This window comes from Priapulus caudatus, unplaced genomic scaffold, assembly GCF_000485595.1.
Source record: "Priapulus caudatus unplaced genomic scaffold, Priapulus_caudatus-5.0.1 Scaffold258, whole genome shotgun sequence".
NCBI classification, from domain to species: Eukaryota; Metazoa; Priapulida; class Priapulimorpha; order Priapulimorphida; family Priapulidae; genus Priapulus; species Priapulus caudatus.
The window spans coordinates 101,922-115,273 of record NW_014577319.1 but is presented as its reverse complement, the minus strand read 5'-3'; the positions used below and the strand labels follow the sequence as shown (position 1 = coordinate 115,273).

The 13,352-nt window shown below is 49.8% G+C and overlaps 1 protein-coding gene across 1 annotated transcript in view; it reads right to left on the bottom strand.

Moving 5' to 3' along the window:
• Nucleotides 1–13,352, bottom strand: part of LOC106808175 (protein sidekick-1-like) — a 72,382-nt gene that overhangs the window by 23,345 nt on the left and 35,685 nt on the right. Inside the window, exons 3-6 of the mRNA XM_014810768.1 lie at nt 13,053–13,158; nt 11,783–11,937; nt 2,573–2,745; nt 1,917–2,034 (exon numbers count right to left, since the gene is read on the bottom strand). Coding sequence (XP_014666254.1) covers nt 1,917–2,034; nt 2,573–2,745; nt 11,783–11,937; nt 13,053–13,158 — 552 coding nt within the window. The remainder of the gene's footprint in view (nt 1–1,916; nt 2,035–2,572; nt 2,746–11,782; nt 11,938–13,052; nt 13,159–13,352) is intronic.

The following is a 13,352-nucleotide window of genomic DNA, read 5'->3' as shown; positions in this document are numbered from 1 at the left end:
CATCCAGGCTCTCTATTTCTCTCTCTTTTATTTATTTAATCGGACCTTCTCACCTTTTCTGTCTATCTATTCTAATTCCTAACCATGTTTACACGCAAAACCCACCCCTACTTTTATCTCTGCTCCATGTCCTTCTCCGCCTCTCTCTCTCTCCCTCTCTCCTCTCTCTCTCTCTCTCACTCTCTCTCTTCTTCTCTCTCTCTTTCTCTCTCTCTCTCTCTCTCTCTCTGCTCTGTCTGTTCTCATTTATCGCGATCTCCAGCTCTTTCATTTTCTCATCTCTTTAGTTATTTAATCGAGACCTTCTCCACTTTCTGATCTTAATATCTAATTCCCTACCATTTACACGCCACCCACCCCCTACTTTATTCTTCTGCTCATGGCTCCTTCTATCTCTCTCTCTCTCGCTTTTTCTTTCTTTTTCTTCTTCTCCTCTCTCTCTCTCTCTCTCTCTCTCTTCTCTCTCTCTCTCTCTTCTCTCTCTCTCTTCTCTCTCGCTTCTCTTTATCGTCTATCTCTAGCGTCTCTCAATTTTCTCTTCTTTATTATTTATCGGACTTTCTCCACTTCTGATCTATCTGAATCTAATTACCTAACCATTTACTGCCAACCCACCCCTACTTTATATCTCTGACCTCGCGTGCCTACCTTCTCACTTCTCTCTCTCTCTAAACTCTCTCTCTCTCTCCTCTCTCTCTCTCTCTCTCTCGCTCTCTCGCGCGCGCGCACTCTGCCTCTCTTTCTGGCCCATACTCCCTCTCCTGCCTCGCTATGCCGGTCTCTCTCTGCTCAGTATCTAATAACTCCACACTTCAAAAAACACAAATCGTATAATAGATTGGCACACGTCATCATCGCTGCAGCATTACGAAATGCAAAGGAAATGGTTTCAAAACCTCGTCAACTCTCGCCGGCGCGCGCACACACACACACATACACACACGCACGCACGCAGGCACGCACGCGCGCACACGTGGCGCGTCTCTGCGAGCGTCCTACCTCATCACCGTCCGCCCGCGCCCGACACAACGCTATACATCTCAATTATTTCAGTTAATGGAAACAAAATTGCGCGCCGGCATCTCGGCGACTATTGAGACGCGCGTGTGTAATCATGCGTCGTCAATGACGCGGCTGCGGGCGCCTCTGCTGCGCCGGCGCCGAATTATGCGGCGCGCATGTGCCGTCGGCCATTGTTTGCGCTAGATTGTTATTTGTAACAAGAGCGATAATAGCGCCTGCATCAATAAAGAACCGAATCGAGCCGCGGCCCAATAGAGTCTCTCATGAAACTCGCCAAGTGCAAAATATGACGTGCGTATCAAATACAGCACGATAAAATTTTACAGTAGTTTTGCGTTATACTCGTCAGTGCATTTCAACTCGCTCTGAATATTAAATTAAAGAGCGGTAACAAGCGCAATTTAAAAACAAAGCAAGGGCAGCGGGAGCAAGCAATAAAGTACGCAAATGGAACAGCGAGAGAATATCTATCAGCAGGAAGGTTATCTTACGTCACGATGAAGCGTCATCAAGCAGCTTATAAAGGTATTACGAACGCATTGTTTGTTCTCTGTTAGAGCCTCTAAACATCAAACACAAACGCAAATTTCAACAACTTTCATCCTTGACGCACCACGCATATTAAACCTTACACCGCATTAAATCCCACTCCGTCATTGCACAGTTTTTTTGCCACTAGACTGCTTCATCATCCCTGTGGCGGGTTTAGGCTGCATAGGTTTACCGACTATTGGACCAGTCTACGTATGGCTGGCTATTTGAAACGGGTGATTCAACAGCGATTAGAGCGAATGCAACGCAACCCATGATTACGACGGTTAGTTACACCGTCTGATGCGGCCATAACGTCGCTTTGATGAGAAAATGACAAAGCCTAGCGTCTCACAACTCACCGTCGACCGTGACGGAGACGTTGCCGCTGTACTGCGCTTGTCCTAGCTGTGGGTTCAGCGCCTCCATGCTGTAGACCCCTGCATCTGTCGCCCCGACGTCCAATATCACAAGCGCATTCTGAAGCGAGAGCAAGTAAACCAACTAAATAAAGTAACCTTTAAAAGAAACCATCGATTAGAAGCAAAAGCAGGTAAACCATGCATGCATTTCATTCTTTATCAAAATTCTACACGGGCGTCATTACATTAATGTAATATTATTGCATTTCACAATTTTGATATCGAAAGAAAGTACGAAAACCATGCCGTATTCAATTCATTGTCTCAAAATCTTAAGTTTGTTTCAATTATACCTTTGTATAAGTATAATTTTATCAGGATTCAATAAAAACATTTCACTACTTATATTATTACATTTCAAAAATTCAATTTCGAGAGCAAGTATTAAAATCATGCTGTACATTTCAATCTTCAAATCTAGATTGTACACTATTTGGTGCTATTCTCCTCATATACATAAGTTTTATAAATATTGTAAAATGTTAGATTTCACAATTAACTTGTTGCTACCATATTAATTATATGGTTTCAATTATATTCATATTTAATCGCGACCTTGACCCCCGACCAAATACATTCAAGGTCTGGCGTCTCACCTGTAATGTCACGATGTGTTTCCGTCTCGTAAAGCTAAATATGAACTCTCCATCGCCGATCCACGTGACCTCAGACTCTGGGTAGCTGTCAATAGGTGGCGGCTCTATCACGAGCGCGTCGCCTGCCTTCGCAGAGAGCAGTGCCCTCTGTACCGCCGCGATAGGCTGGATATCTGTAACAGACAGTAGAGTCGTCAACCAGCGGCGGTGGCGATAGTGGCGGCGGAGACGGCAGCGGAGACATAGAGAGACGGCAGCGGCGGTAGCGGTGGCGGCAGTGGTGGTGGTGGCGAAAACGGCAGCAGAGGCGGCAGCATCAGCAGAGACGGCAGCGGCGGTAGCGGTGGCGGCAGTGGTGGTGGTGGCGAAGACGGCAGCAGAGGCGGCAGCAGCAGCAGAGACGGCGGCGGTGGCGGCAGCGGTGGCAGCAACAGCAGGAGCGGTGGCGGCAGCGGAGGCAGCGTGAGATATCCACACGGCATTACTGTCAAAGTCCATGAGCTAATTGGCTGTTGTGTTACGCTCACTCTATCCGTGCCCCGCATCTCAATATAAAAAAATCCCCAGAACAAGTGTCGTAATGCTGACTATTTTTATCCTCGAAAAGAACGTAATGACGTGGTACTCTGCTAACAGCACTAGGTATATTCGATTTCATCCGCATTATCTTCTCGGGCGATAGACTCGTAACTAGATACGTTTAGAGCGGCGGCGGTAAACATATTAGCGTTGATGCATAATCTCGATTAAGCCCTAATAGGATTGTCTGAAGGAAAACTCTCCCAGTATAGCTCTCATTCGAAGAACGCAATTTTTCCCGTTTTTTTTTAGTGAATGACAATCGGGGACACCGCTGTAACACCGGCAGGGCTGCGACCTTTCTATTAACGAACGGTTAGCGACGTCGTTAACGGGAAATAACCCAATCACGGGGGCGGGCGCACCTACCCCTAAACGAATCCAAACACCCACATCACCGACGAAGGGAAGAGGAGTAACAAACCATCATAACTACGACGCCAACGCAAGACATCTAGCCAAGCATGCTTCTACCCCCGCCAAGCAGAACCTCAGCCCTGGAGGGTTGCAGCCGTGTTAACCTATGTACATGCCCTCCATCCTACATCCGTGGTGGATTACTCGCAGAGACAGGTCAATACGCATTATCACGCAAGAACGCAACTGGAAAGCTGATTTAGTGCCAGCTAGCATTACGCAAATGTCTCGTCCATCACTATCAAACGGGCACAGCTAGCGGGAGACACTGGTTGAATTGCAGGTGCATTGTGGAGAGTTGGTAATAGCAAAATTAATAGTACATGATATATTTATCGCTGTGCAAATGTCCTCCTAAGGAATTGTGTACTGGAAGAAACCACGGCAGAACAGAAAGAAGAAGAAGGAGAAGACGAGGAGACGGAGGAAGAGGAGGAGGAGGAGGAGGAGGAAGAGAAGACGAAGAAAAAGCAGTAACTGGGCCATATTACACGAAAATTGCCTACAATTATAAAATGCCCCCCACCTTATACATCCTAAATAAAATCTTGATTATTATTATTAACTTATTGAATTGGCAGTGAACATAGTTAGTAGAAGACGGGTACTCTAAGCCACGCAGACAGTGAACATAGTTAGTAGAAGACGGGTACTCCAAGCCACGCGGACAGTGATCATAGTTAGTATAAGACAGGTACTCCAAGCCATGCGGACAGTGAACATAGTTAGTATAAGACAGGTACTCCAAGCCATGCGGACAGTGATCATAGTTATAGTATAAGACAGGGCTTACTCCAAAGCCACCGCGGGGACCAGCTGAAACATAGTTGAGTATTTAAGACAGGTACCCAACCCACGCGGACAGTGAAAAACATTAGTTAGCTAGAAGACGGGTACTCCAAGCCACGCCGGCACATGATCATGATAGTCTAGTATAAGGACAGACTCCAACCATCGCGGACAGTGAACATAGTTAGATAAGACAGAGTACTCCAAGCCAGCGGACGGAGCTTGATCATAGTTATCAGTATAAGACAGGTACTCCAAGCCACGCGGACAGTAATTCCATTAGTTAGTATAAGACAGGTACTCCAAGCCACGCGGACACGTGAACATAGTTAGTAGAAGCACGGGTACCTCCAAAGCCACGCCGACAGCTGATCATAGTTAGCTTATAAGACAGGCTACGTCTAAGCCTATGCCGCGGACAGTAAACGATAGCTTAGTTATTAAGCACAGGTACTCCAAGCCGCAATGCGGAACAGCTGATCATAAGTTATACTATAAGACAGGAGTACTCCAAGCCCCACGCGGACAGTGATTATAGTTAGTTATAAGACAGTACTCCAACCATGCGGACAGTGCAACATATTAGTAGAAAGACGTTACTCCAAGCCACGCGGACAGTGAACATAGTAGTAATAAAGACAGCGAGCGTACATCCAATTAAGCTACCGGACACTGATCATACGTTAAGTACTATAAGCACGGTACACCAAGCCAACGCGGACAAGCTGATCATAGCAAGTATAAGACAGGTACCCAAGCCATGCGCTACAGTGCATCATAGTTAGTATAAGGCACAGTACTCCAAAGCCACGACGCGACAGTGATTCATACTTAGTCATAAGGGGACAGTTACTCCAAGCCATGCAGACAGTGATCACAATAGTTAGTTTTAGAATCGCGGGTACTTAACAAGCCACCGCGGACATCGACCCGTAGTTAGCTGAGGACGGAGCCACTACGCACTGCTTGAGGCCGGTGGGCGATGCAGCTATAATCCATCCCACATCCTGGTTACTAGCAGACACGGAGTCTGGGTATGAGAAGAGGTGGTGGGGTGTGAGGGCTTCTGGATGGGGGGGAGGGGGGGGGGGGTCGGAGCCTGAGGGGGGGTGAGGCAGCATCGAGTCTGGTGGTAGAGGGTCCAGGCGCTGCGAGAGAGGAGGAACGAGGCGGGTGAGGGGGAGGCGAGGGGTGGAGGTTTCGGAGTCGGGGAGGGGGGGCGAGCGTTAGTGGGAGGGGGTCGGAGGCGGAGAGGTGGGGACGCGAGGGGTGTGTGGGGGTGGGGAGGGGGCTAAATCACGTACCGGTGGTGGGGGGGTGGGTGCTGTCACAACCAATTACAATACGCCAGTGTAGAATTTCCAAATGACTTATTTTCGCAGGTTGAGGGGGGCGGTAATCGGTCAATTCGACCTCTTTGAGGGCTGTTGATGAGAAGGGCAGAAGGAAGTGGTGTACATAAAACGCATGCACGCACACAACGCCACATGCTGTATAACAAACAATGACTGACCCCACACGCATCACGCGCACGCAAACGAAAGGGGAACGGGAGTGTGCCGGTGTGCCGGATGGAGCGCGGGGGGATGTGCAAAACGGAAAGCCTCTTGGCGTAGGCAACGTCTCGGATCGTTGTGCATCAGCAATGAGCCCATACGCTACACGTACAATGCGCTACGCCCACACATAGCATTATAAAAAGATCGAACGCAGAAAACCATGCTTCGACGTGTGAAAAATGCAAGCCATAACGCCACACATAGTCCGTTCAGTAATGGTCGGGTGGATGCAGCGCAGGGGGCAAAGGGCGGTTCGATGGCGGGCGGCCGATAGAGGAGGGGGTGATGAGCGAGGTGGCAAGATGTGAGCAGTGGTCGATGCCTGAATTAGGCTTTGAATCGCCTAAATTATTCAATCAGTTATAATGCAGCTAATGCGGATAGATGCATTACTATGCATAAAAATAGTATGCAAGCCAATTATTGACGTCAAACATGCTCGGACAATATAAGTGGGGGGGCGGAAGCGGGGGGAGTTGAGTGTGAGGAAGGGGTTGTTATGGGGTCGTGCGGTAGAGGGAGGTTGAGAGCCGGCGGAGGGAGGGGGCAGGAGCTGGGGTGGGGGTCGGGGGGAACGAGATTCGCGTGGAGGGGTGGATGTGAGATTGGGGGAATGTTAACGAGGGAGAGAGTTTCGGGCCGTAGGCGGGGAGAGAAAGGGGGAGATTCTGGTGTTTGGTAGAAAGTGGCCTGAAATGGGAGGACTAAGAGGAGAAGACGCCAAAACACACGAGAACACACGTGCATACGCACAGGAGGGCGGGCGAGCGCAGAGCGGGGGACAGCGGTGAGAGGGCGCGGACGAGCGGGGATGCAGGCACGGGGACGCAGGCGGGCGGGGAGCGGCGGGGCGGGAGCGACGGGGACGACGTACAAAAGCGCACATGCACGGGGCGGACGACTCATCGGACGCGGAGGAACATGGCGGGATAATATACAACTTACAGAAACGCCACGTATTAGACGTACGCACGCACACAGCCGCACACACACACACACAGACACACCGCACCACCACACCACATGTACAACGCAACACGCACAGACACACGCACTCATGCACGCACGGCGCGCGTGCGGCTGCGCGTGCACATACTGCTGGCCATGCCCATGGCACGCACACGATACACGCCACATAATATCTGGTTTCGCATTGCATCCACTGAATACTGAATCCGGCTGCGGGTAACTCCGCTCGCTCTAGCAGGCAATATCTTTTGTACTCCTTCGGAACAATGCGCACCTGTTGGCTGTATCTGGCACTGTGTGGTGGCTTCATGAAGAAAACAGAATGCGCGTGTATAGGACCTGTCCTGAGTTAAATGGCAGGACATCACACTATATTACGATTGACTGCGCGCACTAACGTACTATTCGCACCGGCCTCTACTGTCGCCTGTCTCGCCCCCTCCCTCTCTCTCTCTGCCTCTCTCTCTCCTCTCTCTCTCTCTCTCTCTCTCTCTCTCCCTCTTTCTCCCTTGTTCTCTCTCTTTCCCTCTCTCACCCTCTTTCTCCCTTGTTCTCTCTCTTTCCCTCATAGCCTGTCTCGCCCTCTCTCTCCCGCTCGCTCTTCCCCTCTCTCTTCTCCTCTCTTCTCGGGCCCCCCCCCCTCTGTCGGCGGAATTTCCGTCACGTCATGAATCCTCGCACATCACAAAGCTAAACCTCGCATACCGGTTATTATGCCCGATGTCCTAAGCCGGCTCGCCCACTGCGCGAGATTAGTTCCGCGCGACGTAAACTAAAATAGGAGTTATTTCGCGCATAACAGCTCGGGCGGCTGGCTCGCTGCCACGTCATGCTGCGCACGTGTACATGCCGTTGCCGCCGTGTCTGCTAGCCTGCTGCACCGCTATTTGTAAATCTATCACACGACTTTCCTGTCGTTTGTTGATAAACAAGTGACATACAATTACTCGCGCTCCACTCTGAAGCACGCCGCTGGCCACCGCGTCTTGCCCCCCCTCCCTCTCGCTCCACTGCTCCACCTAGCATCACCAATGGAACATACATGACGAGCTTATAGTAATTATTATATATTTGTGTATTTATTTATTTAGTTAGTTTCTGAATTTATTTATTATTTATTTATTTAAGGCAGGGCCTGTTAGTGTTCATCGTTAGTACAACGAAACCCTGCTCTTAAAAGCGCTGTCTATAAAGAAGCAGCGAGCAGTAACGACGCCTGCTCGGCTGCGCAGCAAACAGCAAGCCAGCACGACAGCAACAGCAAGGCAAAATGCATAACAGCAACAAGCCAACAGGGCAACAGCAGCCGCAGCCAGCACCACCACAACCCAGCAGGCAGCAGGCGGGGCAGAAGGAGAAGTTAGCAGTAGCAGGAGCAGGAGGAGGAGAGGAGGAGGAGGAGGAAGGACGTGAGGGAGGAGGAGGAGGGACGTGAGGGAGGAGGGCAGGAGTGAGGAGGAGGAGGAGGCAGGAGGAGGAGGAAAGGAGTAGTAGTAGTAGTAAGAGGAGGAGGAGGGAAGGAGGCGGAGGAGTAATAGTAGTAGTAGTAAGCGGAGGAGGAGGAAGGAGGAAGGAGAGGGAAGGAGAAGGAGGAGGAAAGAAGGTAGTAGTAAGTAGTAGTAGGTAGTAGTAGCTAGCAGTAGTATAGTAGTGTCTAGTAGCTAGTAAGTAGCTAGTAGTAGTGAGTAGTAGTAGTATAGTCGTAGTACGTAAGAGGAGGAGGAGGAGGAGAGGCGGCGGAGGAGGATGATGGCAACACGAGGACGTATAATTTACATTCATGTGCCTGCGTTAGTCATGCACACTACGCCACACTCCGTCGCCCTGTTATTACATTGCAGGCGTCCGTATACGGTGGCCTGATAGATTGTCTGCTAGAGCGCCACCGCGACCTTTCCCTCTCCTCGCTCTCGTCCTTCTCTTCTCTCTCTCTCTCTCTCTCTCTCTCTCTGTCCTCTCTTCCCTCTCTCTCTCCGTACTCCTCTCTCTCTCTCTCTCTCCCTCCCTCTCTCTCTCTTCTCTCTCTATATCTCTGCTAGTCGCGTCGACACGGTCATGGTTTAGGCTCCGAGCCAAATGGGCTAGATTTTGGCTCGGCCGCTTTTGAAGTGCAGCAGGCGTTCAACACGTACCGCAAATGAATACTGTCTGTCAATTCAATAAATTCGTATTGCCACAAATATCTGCCCAGCTATATTTGGCCAGTGTGACGGCGACGCATGGCATGTGCTACGATTCAGAGGTTACTTTTCCGTTCCGAGTTCAATTATCATCTTGAAAACATGCTGTCCTGATGCAACTTTTTCGAATTTTCATACTGCTTTTGGACTTATTTCGTCGAGTACACGCTTCGACACTCGCGGCATCTACCGCTCGCCGAAAGCTGTTTGCTAAAATTTGGCTCGGTCTGCATCCGCGACGTTTATCGATGGGGACCAAATTGGCTCAGTGCCAAATTGGCACGGCCCGACAAAACCGTCCGTCGTGAACGCTCCGGCTCGCAGCCAAAATCTGCGCCGCCGGCCCTAATTACGGCTTCGGCCAAAAAAACGTCCGTGTGAACGCCCCGCCTTCTATCTCGCTCTCTCTCGGCCTCTCTCTCTCTCTCTCTCCTCTCGCTCTCTCTCCTCTCTCTCTCCGCTCTCTCTCTATCTCCTCTCTCTACTCTCTCTGCGAACTCTACGATCGCCTTCCTGCGCATAACTAACACCTAATTCCGCCGCGCAGAACAGTGACCTGCAGGCGGAGCGGAGGCGGGGGAAGGGAGGAGGATGCATGGAGCATCCCTGCCGCTCGTATCCCGCGCGCCTGTAAGACACGAGGGAAGCCATTATAAGACGTCCTAATCAATCAAATCCTCGGGAAATCCAGGCCGGACTGCGTGGGGCGGGAGCGGAGGCGGCTACGGCGGGGGAAGTCTAGACCTAGTCGGATTCCGCTTCGAATTCATGCGGAAGGCTCGCTCGTGTATTCATTCTACGCAAGACGTACATAATTCGTCGAGCATTTCAAAATTACAGCGAGCCTACGAAATAAAACGCAGCGAATAAATGCCGGCTCATGACTAGCTCATTGCTAACTCGTGCAGGCTCACGAATCATGGCCATCAGTAGCGCAGCAGTATGGCAGCGTAATAACGGCAAGACGAACGATGTGAGCAGCAACGGAGAACAGCTGACCATCCAGTCTGGCAGCATCCAGGATGAGAAAAATTGAGAAGGTAAAAGAGCGGGGAAAGGAAGAGGCCGATGAGGGGCGGGCAGCCCACAGGATAAGAAAAATATTGAGAAGATGAAGTGCGGGGGGAATATTGAGAAGGTGAAAGCACGGGAAAGGGAAGAGGCAAAGGAGGGGCGGGCAGCCCACAGGATAGGAAAAATATTGAGAAGATGAAAGAGCGGGGAAAGGAAGAGGCCGATAAGGGGCGGGCAGCCCACAGGATGAGAAAAAAAGTGAAAATGTGAAAGTGCGGGGAAAAAGAAGAGGCAGAGGACCGGGCAGCCCACACGACGGGGAAAATTGAGGTGTACGAGCGGAAGAGGAAAGAAGAGACAGCTAAAACGTTGGCAGACCACAATCTGAGGAAGGAAAAGTGGCGTAAAAACTGCAGGCGGAAGAGGAAATGCAAGCTAACAAAAGGAAACGGGAAATAAGAGAGAGAGAGAGACAGAGACAGAGACTCTCTCTCTCTCTCTCTCTTCTCGGCCCCCCCTCTGTCCGCGGAATTTCCGTCACGTCATGAATCCTCGCACATCACAAAGCTAACCATCGATACCCGGTTATAATGCCCGATGTCGCTAAGCCCGGCTCGCCACTCGCCGAGATTAGTTCCGCGACGTAAACTAAAATAGGAGTTATTTTCGCGCTAACAGCTCGGGCGCTGGCTTCGCTGCACGTCAGCTGCGCACGGTAATGCCCGTTGCCGCCGTGCTGCTGCTGCTGCTGCAGCTATTTGTAAATTATCACACGACTTTCCTGCGTTTGTTGATTAACAAGTGACAGTACAATTACTCGGCTCACTCTGAAGGCACGCCGCTGGCCAACGCGTCTGCCCCCCCCCCTCCCTCTCCCTCCCACTGCTCCACCTACATCACCAATGAACATACATGCGAGCTTATAGTATTTATATATTTGTGTATTTATTTATTTAGTTAGTTCTGAATTTATTTATTTATTTATTTATTTACAGGCAGGCCTGTTAGTGTTCATCGTTATACAACGAAACCCTCTCTTAAAACCTGTCTATAAAAGAGAGCAGCAGCAGTAACACCTGCCATGGCTGCAGCAACAGCAGCAGCACGACAGCAACAGCAACGGCAAAGCAACAGCAACAGCAACAGCAACAGCAGCCGCAGCAGCACCACCACACCACCACCGACATCATCATCATCATCATCAGCAGCAGCAGCAGCAGCAGCAGCAGCAGCAGTAGTAGTAGTAGTAGTAGTAGTAGTAGTAGTAGTAGTAGTAGTAGTAGTAGTAAGAGGAGGAGGAGGAGGGGAGAAGGTGATGTAGTAAGAGGAGGAGAAGGAGGAGGAAAGAAGTAGTAGTAGTAGTAGTAGTAGTAGTAGTAGTAGTAGTAGTAGTAGTAGTAGTAGTAGTAGTAGTAAGAGGAGGAGGAGGAGGGAAGGAGGCGGAGGAGGATGATGGCAACGAGGACGGTAATTTACATTCATTGCCTGCGTTCGTCATGCCACACACGCCACACTCCCGTCGGCCTGTTTATTACATTTGCAGCGTCGTTAGGTGGCCTGATAGATTTGTCTGCTAGGCGCACTCATAGTTAGTATAAGACAGGTACTCCAAGCCACGCGGACAGTGATCATAGTTAGTATAAGACAGGTACTCCAAGCCATGCAGACAGTGATCACATAGTTAGTAGAATACGGGTACTTACAAGCCACGCGGACATCGCCCGTGTTGCTGAGGACGGAGCCTACACTGTTGCGGGCGATGCAGCTATAATCTCCCACATCCTGTTTACTAGCAGACACTATCTTATAGAAATTGTTACTGCTGAAGTCACCTAGGTACACATCATCTTTAATCCACCTGCAAAACACGGTGAGACAGTGTGAGGGACTATGGTCACGAAGGTGGGACGCATGTTGGTAATCACGTACGCTTGTCACAAGCAATTACAATCGCCAGTGTAGAATTTTCAATGACTTCATTTCAGTTTGAGGTAATCGGTCAATTCGACTCTTTTGAGTTTGATGAGAAGGCAAATGTGTACATAAACATGCACGCACACACGCACATGTGTATACAAACATGCACTGACCCACACGCATACGCGCACGCAACTAAAACATTGCCTTCCATACGCATGTGCAAAACGAATCCTCTTCGTAGCAACGTCTCGGATCGTTGTGCATAGCAATGAGCATACGTACACGTACAATCGTACGCACACATAGATTTATAAAAGATTCGAACGCAGAAAACATGTTCGACGTGTGAAATGAAGCATAAGCCACACTAGTCTCGTTCATAATTCGTGTGGCATGCACAGGCAAAGTGCGTTCATGCCTGCATAAATTATACATGCAAATGTGACAGTGAGCGTGAATTTTAGGTTTGAATCGCTAAATTATTCATCAGTATAATGCAGCTATGCCGATAGATGATTACTATGCATAAAAATAGTGAAGCCAATTTGAGTCAACATGCTCGGGACAGTAAAGTGAGCATTGATAAATTTTAGTCGCTAAATTGAAGCAGACTTGTCGAAAAATTTGTATATGTAATGTAATTTATACAAATTTCCCTACAGAGAAGATATTCTGTTTAAAATGCCTATGAGACTAAGAGAACGCAAACACACAAACACACGTGCATACGCACACGCACGCACACACGTAAGCACACATGCACACACGCACGCACGCACACACACGTAAGCGCACATGCACGCACACTCATGCACGCACACATGCATATATACAACTACAGACTCCCACGTATAGACGTACGCACGCACACATGCCCGCACACACACACACAGACACACGCACGCACGCACACACATGTACACGCAAACACGCACAGACACACGCACTCATGCACGCACGCGCGCGTGGGCTCGCGTGCACATACTGCTGCCCATGCCCATGCACGCACACACGCACATATATATCTGGTTCGCATTGCTCCGACTGAATTACCTGTAATCGGGCTGCGGGTCTCCGCTCGCTCTACAGTGCAATATCTTTGTACTGCCTTCCGGAACAATGCCACCTGTTGGCTGTATCTGGAACTGTGGTGGTGCTTCTGAAGAAAACAAGATGCGCGTGTATAGGACCTGTCACTGGTAAATGCAGCACATCACACTATATACGATTGACTGCGACACTACGTACTATTGCCACCGGCTCTATGTCCCTGTCTCGCCCTCCCTCCCTCTCTCTCTCTCTCTCTCTCTCTCTCTCTCTCTCTCTCTCTCTCTCTCTCTCTCTCTCTCTCTC